General features: G+C 48.4%; 1 protein-coding gene across 1 annotated transcript; it reads right to left on the bottom strand.

Annotated features, from left to right (window-relative positions):
• Window positions 1-1,970: 1,970 nt before the first annotated feature.
• TMEM221 (transmembrane protein 221) lies at window positions 1,971-9,517 on the bottom strand. The gene is made up of 3 exons (XM_060275237.2): window positions 9,204-9,517; window positions 5,091-5,176; window positions 1,971-2,585 (listed from the first exon to the last, which is right to left on the bottom strand). Exons 1-3 carry the CDS (start codon window positions 9,515-9,517, stop codon window positions 2,065-2,067), a joined length of 921 nt encoding a protein of 306 aa, XP_060131220.2. The 3' UTR covers window positions 1,971-2,064.
• Between the last annotated feature and the right edge of the window lie 629 nt (window positions 9,518-10,146).

Here is a 10,146-nt window from a genome sequence, read left to right as displayed (position 1 = left end):
TAATAGAATGATGTTTATTGCTGTGGTGTGTGTGTGTGTGTGTGTGTGTGTGTGTGAGAGAGAGAGAGAGAGAGAGAGAGAGAGAGAGAGAGAGAGAGAGAGAGAGAGAGAGAGACTTCCTGTGTGCTGAGAGTGAGGGTTTTCCCTACATTCCTTGTGCTTGGGAAAGGTGTGGCAGGAATATGTGAATTGACCTTATCCCAAGTCAAGACTTTTGGCCAGTATTTCCTACTCTGACCGGCAGCAGGTCTCCTGGATTTGAGACTCGTGTAGTGGGCAGGGGCCTTTTCCCCAGCCTGGGAACCTGGGACCTTCTGTGCACAAAGCAGATGATGGGCAACCCAGTCAGATGGGCAGGGTACAAATAATAAAAACATTACTTTATTATTTGTACTGTTATTATTTGTATTATTACAGCTGAGTTGCAGTTCTTCTATTTAAAAAAGAAGATCCTAGTCCTCATGATCAGTGCTTTTTTTCCTATATACTCACCATGAAGTTGTTACAGTAAGTGCCACACTTCTTAACAACAACAAAGGAGGTGCCAATACTACATACTTTTGAGCACTGCTCATGATTCTGATTTAAAATCAGAGCCTAGGAAGGTGCCATAAACCAGGTGGAACCATTGGTCCATCCAACTTAGCATGGTCTCTACACTGATTGGCAGCAGATCCCCAGAGTTTCAGGCAGGGAGTCTTTCTAAGCAGGTGCCGGCGATGCCTGGGGTTACTTGGGAGAAAATCTGTAGACTCATAGAACTGTGCATTTGGAAGGGGTCCCTGCAATGCGGGAATCACAGCTAAATTGGACACTGCTTTCCAGCCTCTGTAGCTGGAGGTTCCATTGCTAGTGGCTTGCTGTTACAGTAACATCGCATATTATGTGGGGGTTCGGGTGCAAGGGAAATTGCCGCAATTGGGGGGGGGCTTTCCCACAGCTAGCTGGTGAGCCGGGGGGGGGGGGAGAGAATTGCACAAGTGTAATTATGCGTAATATGCCATGCGTCTGCCACTTTTCACATGCCTGGAGGAGGGAGGATTTGTTAATGGATTGAGGTTGAATCGAGGTTGAATCCTGACAAGACATAAATACTGTTTTGGGGGGACGGGGGGGGCAGTTGGGTGTGGGGGGGGGACTCCCTCGCCCTGAATAGGGTAACTGTGCCCCTGAAGGACCAGGTGCGCAGCCTGGGGGTCATTTTGGACTCACAGCTCTCCATAGAGGTGCAGGTCAATTCTACGTCCAAGGCAGCTGTCTGCCAGCTCCATCTGAGACTCTACCTGCCTGCTCCCTGTCTCGCCAGAGTGGTGTATGCCCTGGTTATCTCCCGCTTGGACTACTGCCATGCGCTCTCCGTGGGGCCACCTTGGAAGGTGAATCAGAAACAACAATCTAGAATGCGGAAGCCAGACTGGTGACTGGGAGTACCTGCCAGGACCATATAACAACCAGTCCTAAAGGATCTATATTGGCTTCCAGTACGTTTCAGAGCACAATTCAGTGTTGGTGCTGACCTTTAAGGCCTTAAACAGCCTCATCCCAGTATACCTGAAGGAGCATCTCCACCCCCATCATTTAGCCCAGACACTGAGGTCCAGCTCTGAGGGCCTTCTGGCGGTTCCGTCACTGCGAGATGGGAAGCTACAGGGAGCCAGGCAAAGGCCTTCTTGGTGGTGGCTCCCTCCCTGTGGAACACCCTCCCTTCGGATGTCAAGGAGCTCAGTAACTAGTATACAGCTTTTAGGGGACTACTGAAGGCAGCCCTGTATAGGGAAGTTTGTAAGTGGTTGATGTTTTACTGTGTTTCTGTATATGCTGGAAGCTGCTCAGAGTGGCTGGGGCAACCCAGTCAGATGGGTGGGGTACAAATAACAATGTTGTTATTGTTATTTCAAAACCTCCTATGTGAGCGGCCACGACCTTGTGGCAGGGAGTTCTGCCAATTAACCAGGCTGCGGGAATAAGGAACAGTAAACGTCTTTAATAGCTGAAAGGCAGGGCGCCTCCAGAGAACCAGCTGGCTCCCCTTACACCTCTGCAGAGAAAGGTTACCCACGTTTTCTACACCAAGGTCGAATCTTTGCCCGCGCCCGCCGTTTTGCGGGAGAGCACATTCCTCATTTCCTGCGTGACGCCGTTCCATGGCTTCCCGTGGCTTTGCAGGAGGCCGGACTCCACCGAGAGGGTCCGGTGCATCCGGGGAGCGCTGTAGCAATCCTTTTCCAGGGTTAGCTCGGCGCTCCCCGACGAGGTGATGTTGCTGCTGGCTGGTGTGGTGAGGTGGGACTTCTGTTCAATGAACGGCGGGTAGGAAAACTCCCGGTGAATCTCTGGGCGTGGCCGGGGAGCAGGTATGCCCTTGGTGTTGTTGAGGGGGGCAGCAGGCAGCTCCCCGCTACGGGCCGAGTCGTTCTCGTAGAGGGTGTGCGAGAGCTCGCCCTGGCTGAGCCCTGTGGCTTTGGCAGCACGGATCAGGGCGTGCGTCACAGTGATGAAGAGGACCAAGATCCCCGACGAAAGGACGCAAGCGCTGGTGATCCCTGTTTCAGTCTCAAACTGCACCAGCATGTACATGGAGAGAGCTGGAATCGAGGGGAAGAGGATGCAATTTAATCCACAGCAGTGGTTTTATATACAGAGAAAAAAGAGGAATGCCGACACAGTAAACCACGGTTTGCTTTAACCAGGTTTGACTGTGTTTGGACAGCACAGGACGCCACTGTGGTTTGTTCAACTAGGGTTGCTATATATCCTCTTTTTCCTAGACATGACCTCTTTTCCAGGGGTATTTAACATGAGAGCTGTCATAGCGGTCCAAAGTTAAAGTCAACAAATGTGTCCTTTTTGCTCTTCAACATATGGCGACCCATTTCAACAAATCCTCAGCAGTGCTTTTTCTTATACAGTCATACCTCGGTTTAAGTACTCTTCGGTTTGAGTAATATAATAATAATAATAATAATAATAATAATAATAATAATAATAATAATTTATTATTTATACTCTGCCCATCTGGCTGGGTTTCAGTTTAAGTACTCCGCGCACCCAGAAGTGTTTATTTCCGGGTTCCGCAGGGCGTGCATGTGCAGAAGCGATCTGCGCTCTATCAGCGCTTCGAGAGAGAGCGCCATCGCCGCTCGGATTAAGTACTTTTCGGAGTGCCATTGGCACCCCAAACCAATTAAGTACTTAGCCCGAGGTACCACTGTAATAATTTTATCTTTTATCATCTACAATACTGTCTTATTTATTTTATAGTACAGTACATTGATTATTGCCTTCATTTTATGGATCAATGGTCTCATTAGACAGTAAAATTCGTCTTAAATTGCTGTTTTAGGGGGTGTTTTTCATCGTCTGGAATGGATTAATCCACTTTCCATTACTTTCAATGGAAAATTTTGCTTCAGTTTAAGTACGCTTCAGTTTAAGTATGGACTTCTGGAACCAATTAAGTACTTAACCCGAGGTACCACTGTATACAAAAAAAAGATAATGCTTGCACAGTAAACCATGGTTTGCTTTAACAACATTTGACTGTGTTCAGACAGAACAGGATGCCATGGAGTACTTTTAACTGTGGTTTGTTCAACAAACTGCACGTTTTCTGGCAGGAAAGCACTAGAATTAGAGAGGGCGCACAATTTAATATACATCAGTGATAAAAAAAAAGTCTGTACAGTAAACCACAGTTTGCTTTAAAAATGTTTCTGTTGGTTTTAAATGCCTGATTTTCTTTTAAAAAATGGAAGTATTTGTAGATTTATACACACACATAACAATAATAGCAATAATAATAGCAATAATAACAATATTTTTTTATTTATACCCCACCCATCTGGCTGAGTTTCCCTAGCCACTCTGGCCGGCTTCCAACATTAAAATGCAATAATCTATTAAACATTAAAAGCTTCCGTAAGAACATAAGAGCCTGCTGGATCAGGCCAGTGGCCCATCTAGTCCAGCATCCTGTCCTCACAGCAGCCAGCTGTGGGTTAAACCCGCAAAATGAGAGCCCTCTCCCCTCCTGCGGTTTCCTGCAACTGGGATTCAGAAGCATTGCTGCCTCAGACTATGGAGACCGAGAACAGTCATCATGGGTCACAGCCACTGATAGTCGCCTCCTCCTTAAATCTGCCTAATCTTTTAAAACCATCCAAGCTGGCTGCCATCACTCCCTCCTGTGGCAGTGAGTCACACAGTTTAACCCTGCGCTGCATAAAGAGGTCCTTCCTTTTACCTGTCCCCAATCTTTCAACATTCAGCTTCCTAGGATGTCCATGTTTGTTGCTGGAGAGGAAGGAAAATTATGTCTATCCACTTTCTCCATCGTTTTATAAACTTCTATCCTGTTGACTTTTACTTGCCGTTTCCCGAAACTAAAAAGTCCCCAAGGCTGCAAACTTTCCTCATAGGGGAGTCAGTCCACCCACTTTTTCTGAACCTTTCCCCACTCTGCAATATTCTTTTGGACGTGAGGCAACCAGAACTATGAGCAGCTTTCCACATTTTCAACAACAACAACAATAACAACAACAATAATAAATGTACTTTTAAGCATTGCTCAACTTGAGGACCTGTGAAGAGAGAAGCTTTAGCTCAGTTCATTAGAGTGCTGATAGCACCAAGGTTGCAGGATTGATCCCCATATGGGACAACATGGGACAACTGCATATTCTTGCATTGCAGGGGGTTGGACTAGATGACTCTCAGGGGTCCCTTCCAATTCTAGGATTCCTGATTAGACAAATAAAAAAAAATCCTTCCAGTAGCACCTTAGAGACCAACTAAGTTTGTCATAGGTATGAGCTTTCGTGTGCATGCATGCTTCTTCAGATACACTGAAACAGAAGTCACCAGACCCTTATGTATAGTCGGAGGGTGGGGAGGGGTATTACTCAGAAGGGTGGTGGGAATGGGTGATTGGCTGATAGGAGTGGTAAACCTGTTGATGACTGTTAATGACTGCATTTTTTTTTGTCCTGAATTAGAGCCAGCTTTCTTTGAAAGCGCTTTTGCACTGGTCTCACCAGCAGAGGGCGGGCAAGAGCTAGTCCAAGGAGTGGGTAGGGGGAGGAGCCACTCACCTGCCAGGTAGGCCGAGACCCCGCAGCAAAACAGGCCCACTGCTACGTGACGCACCTTCCGGCTGTCCACGAGGAACCAGTCGCCCCTGCGGCAGGAGGAAGGAACAGAAACCTGTGGTTAATTCATTTTCACATATTTATATGCAACGCCTCCGTGATATCGCCTCAGGCTTTAGGGAGTTACATCAGCGAAGCAGGGGGTGGGAGTCTCTGCCCCAAAGAGATTACACACTGCACCGAGCTAAGCAGTGGGTTCTTTAGCTGTGATTCCTGCATTGCAGTGGGTTGGACTAGATGACCCTTGGGAGTCCCTTCCCTATGGTTCCAATGCATGTGTGCTCTGTGTGTTGCCCATCTTGTTCCTTCTCCCTCTCTCTGACCCGGCAGTGCTCTTCTTAAGACCACTGAGCAGACCTGCCAAACTCAACAGGCCTGGCTAACTTTGGCACCTTGATTTCAACACGTCTCCTTTGAGTAAGACCCCTTTCCCCTCCGTTTCATGCTAAAGCTTCGAGAAATATTTGTGTTTCCGCAGGACATGGGATGTTTTTCTGGAAGGAGGGTGGTGTTCACTCCCAGTGTCCCCCGAGAATAAATCAAATATTTGCACCTCAATCGGTAACTGTGGAGATGAGGTTTGGGGGTGGGGGAACAGGACAGACGCACCCACGTGAATGGATGGTGTTTTTAAAACACGCAACGTTGCAAAGGGACAGTATCTTGGGAACAGAGAGAAAATATTGGACGGCCTCCCCGCTCCTTCCTCGCCTGCCATTGTCCCCAAGAATAGAGAGAGCTTTGTTTTGACCGTCCCCCACTTTCCGAAGAAAAAGGAGGGGGGGGTTCACTGCAGGCCTGGACCGACTTTGTTTGCAAAACTCTGAGAAGAAAAAAAGGAAAATGAAACAGGGAGAGAAAGCTTGGAGGGGAGGGCGGAATCTCAGAAAAGAAAACCTCAAAGTGCTAATTCAGAATGACAGCGGCAATGTGGGAAAAGTTGGTGGACGTGAGTTGGAGGGATAATGAGCAGAGTTCCTCATATGGCAGGAATTTTTGGACGGGTGCGGATAGGGGCCCCAGCACTCGGCGGGAGGAACGTAAAAGCTAGTACCATGCAATGGCCGATTAAGTCCATAAATTACAGCAAGGGCTCCAGTATTTTTCAGTATTTTTCAGATGGTTCACCAGCTATGGCTCTTCTTTAAAAAAAAGAAAAAAGGGCAAAAAATCCCTAAGTTTCTAGGCCTTACTGACTCAACATTGCAGTGCCCACTTCAATCTGGTTCAACTTCTGGACCTTACAAAATGTGCTTGAAAATGTGTGGGGCAATGCATGCTTGAATCTGGGGTTTGTGTGGCTTTTAAATCAAGTATTTATCACTAATGGAGATGTGAGTGTTTAAACCTTGTTTCCAGACCTTGTTGTGACATGAGATGTGCATGCAAGTTTCTAGACCTGTGTGTGTATGTGTGTTTAAAAAAAAAACCCGCGTTTCTGACCTCATGACACTACACCACATTCATGAAAACAGACCCTCCAATATTTCTCCAATGAAAATAGGGACATCCTATTGCATAATAATAACAATAATTTTATTACTTACACCCTGCCCATCTAACTGGGTTGCTGCCGCCACTCTGTGTGGTTTCCAACATATATAAAAACATAATAAAACATCAAACATTAAACAACTTCCCTCTACAGGACTGTCTTCAGATGTCTTCTAAAAGTTGTCTAGTTACTTATCTCCTTGGCTCAGGGGGGGGGGGTGTCATATAACTCCATATCCTCCCAACATTTCTCCGATGAAAATAGGGATGTCCAAAGGTGATCAAATTCCAGGATCAAATCAGAAACCGGAATGGCTTCTGTAAGTCCTGGACTGTGCCTGGAAAATAGGGGCACTTTGAAGGTCTGTAAAAGTTTGTAGAATTTAGGAGTGTGTGTATGTGTTTAAAACATGTTTCTAGACCTCATGATACTGGACATGCATGAAAAGTTTCTAGACCCTATGACTGTGAATGTCTGTGTGTTTAAAAAACCAAGTATCTAGATCTCATGATGTTGGACATGAACTGATGTGTCTCATGCTCCTAGGATAGCTCAGTCAGTAGTGCATGAGACTCTTAATCCCAGGGTTGTGGGTTTGAGCCCTGTGTTGGGCAAAAAGATTCCTGCATTGCAGGGGTTGGGCTAGATGACCCTTGAGGTCCCTTCCAACTCTACAGTACTATGAATCTATATTGCTTTTTATCCTTTGAATATTTAAAAATACCTGTTAATTTCAACAGATTGCTCTACATCCCTGTGAACCATATAGAGGTTAGCTTACAATCAAGCAGTATTTCCATTTTTTGAAATTTAAAAATAACAATTAACCTGGCATGAGACTCTTAATCTCGAGGTCATGGGTTCGAGCCTCATGTTGGGCAAAATATTCCTGCATTGCAGGGGGTTGGACTAGATGGCCCTCAGGGTCCCTTCCAACTCTTCAATTCTATGATTCTATGTTTCTAGGTCTAGGCATTATGACTGGATGTGTCCGTGTTTAGAAATCCAAGTTTCTAGACCCTATGAGAGCAGGCTTCTAGACCACATGATGACCTTCAGGGAAGGGCCAAGGAGATGCCTGCTTGAATTTTAAACACCTGCAGTTGTGGCACCACTTCAGCCAACTTGCTCTCTGCCTTCTGCTTCCAGCAATTTAACCCTGACCTTCTGACACCCCAGCGTGTCGTTTCTGAGCCGTGCTAACGCATCTAATGCATGGCAGATGCCGGCCTTTATTTCGTGTTCGGAGACAATTTGGACATGCCTTTGGTTAATGATTCGGAGGAGGGCTGCAAGGGGCAAGGAGAGGTGGAAGCATTAACAACCACCTTTGACGAAGGTGAGCCAGACCCCAGCCTCTGGGTCGCATGTTCAGAAGAAGGCTTTACTTCTGGAAGACCTGTAATATAAACTAAGGGGCTACAAGACCCTGGAAGGCCATGGCGATATACTGTAAATGTAAGAAATTAATTACGGCGAGTTCCTTGGATGGAATTCATTTATATCTCACACATACTGGTAGAGCCCGAGACCCCTTAATCTCAGGGTTGCGGGTTCAAGCTCCACGCTGGGTGAAAGATTTCTGCCTTGCAGGGGGTTGGACTAGATGACCCTTGTGGTCCTTTCCAACTCTGCAATTCTATGATTGTATCTCGCTTTTCTTCCAAACCATAGAATCATAAAGTTGGAAGAGACCACAAGGGCCATCCAGTCCAACCCCCTGCCAAGCAGGAAACACCACCAAGCATTCCTGACAGATGGCTGTCAAGCCTCCGCTTAAAGACCTCCAAAGAAGGAGACTCCACCACACTCCTTGGCAGCAAATTCCACTGTCTCTTACTGTCAGGAAGTTCTTCCTAATGTTTAGGTGGAATCTTCTTTCTTGTAGTTTGAATCTATTGCTCCGTGTCCGCTGTTCTGGAGCAGCAGAAAACAACCTTTCTCCCTCCTCTATATGGCATCCTTTAATATACGGTATTTGAACATGGCTATCATATCACCCCTTAACCTTCTCTTCTCCAGGCTAAACATGCCCAGCTCCCTAAGCCGTTCCTCATAAGGCATCGTTTCCAGGCCTTTGACCATTTTGGTTGCCCTCTTCTGGACACACTCCAGCTTGTCAGTATCCTTCTTGAACTGTGGTGCCCAGAACTGGACACAGTACTCCAGGTGAGGTCTGACCAGAGCAGAATACAGTGGTACTATTACTTCCCTAGATCTAGATGCTATACTCCTATTGATGCAGCCCAGAATTGCATTGGCTTTTTTAGCCGCTGCATCACACTGTTGACTCAGGATGGGAAAGCAATTCGAGACGGCTTAAGACAGGCATCCCCAAACTGCGGCCCTTCAGATGTTTTGGCCTACAACTCCCATGATACCTAGCTAACAGGACCAGTGGTCAGGGAAGATGGGAATTGTAGTCCAAAACATCTGGAGGGCTGAAGTTTGGGGATGCCTGGCTTAAGAGCCCCCTCCTCCCCAAAGAAGCAAACTTCAGATAGATGTTCCACACACACCCCACGAAAGCCCCCGAACGTCTTGGCCTCGCGAGTACGCACCTGTCGGGCCCCAGAGCGCCCCCTGTGGGCGCGCACCGCTCCGCGCCGCAGTAGCCGTGCAGCAGACTGAGCAGGAGGCAGCTGAGGCTCAGCACCAGGCAGAGCGCGGCCAGGACCACCGACAGCGGCAGCAGCACCCGGCGCGCTCCCTCGGGGAGACCCCCTGCGCCCGCGGCTCCGGCTCGGCTGCCCGCCTCGATCTGGAAGATGAGCATAGACGCCAAGACGGCCATCAGGCCGGACACGGTGCCGAACAGCACCAGGGCGCCCAGAGCGCGCGGCCCGTAAGGGGAAGAAGGAGGGGGAGCAGGCATGGTGGCCGGATCGGGGCAGGCGGCGGGGGAAGAGCGAGAGACGGAGCGAGGCGGCCCCGGGGAGAAGGTCCCTGTGCGCCGTCGAGGCAGCGCTTGGGAGGCGGAGGCGAGAGAGGGGGGGGGAGGCGCCTCGAAGGGGTGGGCCGATCATGCCGCCCCCCGGTCGCCGGTCGCGACGCCGCCTTCGCAGCTTGTGTGCCTAAGGGACTAGCGCCTTGAAATTTGCCAGCTGCTGCAGCGGAGACAGAAGCCAGGAAAGTGGGCTCTTGAAAGTGGGCTCACCCAGTTTCCCATCGCTGTTCTGATTTTCTCTCCCCCCCAGCCACCTTAGGGTCTTGCGCCTTGAAATTTGTCAACTGCAGCGGGGAGGGAGAGCAGAGTTCGGGAGAGGGGGCTCCTGCAGCGGTTGGGGCGGGGATGGAGGCGCTGGAACCACCGCCGCCGCCTTCAGAATTGCCCGTCGCAGCGCCGTCTTCGCTGCTTCCGCGGCTTTGGGACTAGCGCCTTGAAATTTACATACACCATGATTTTCTGGCAAACCTGGAACTAGACTTGGTAACCAAAAACAACGCTAAATAAAAAAAATTCCTTCAGTAGCACCTTAAAGACCAACTAAGTTTTTATTTTGG

Source organism: Zootoca vivipara, chromosome 6 (genome assembly GCF_965207765.1).
Source record: "Zootoca vivipara chromosome 6, rZooViv2.hap1.1, whole genome shotgun sequence".
In the NCBI taxonomy this organism is placed as follows: Eukaryota; Metazoa; Chordata; class Lepidosauria; order Squamata; family Lacertidae; genus Zootoca; species Zootoca vivipara.
The sequence above is the reverse complement of the archived record's forward strand: the minus strand, read 5'-3'. Positions and strand labels throughout refer to the sequence as shown.

Bases quoted from the DNA above. Each gene is read 5' to 3' on its own strand.
- TMEM221 (XM_060275237.2), bottom strand. From the start codon at position 9,517: ATGCCTGCTCCCCCTCCTTCTTCCCCTTACGGGCCGCGCGCTCTGGGC. The intron at 5,177-9,203 runs GTGCGTACTCGC...CTCCTGCCGCAG, and splicing joins GGCGCTCTGGGGCCCGACAG to GGGCGACTGGTTCCTCGTGG. The intron at 2,586-5,090 runs GTGAGTGGCTCC...CCTCGATTCCAG, and splicing joins GGTCTCGGCCTACCTGGCAG to CTCTCTCCATGTACATGCTG.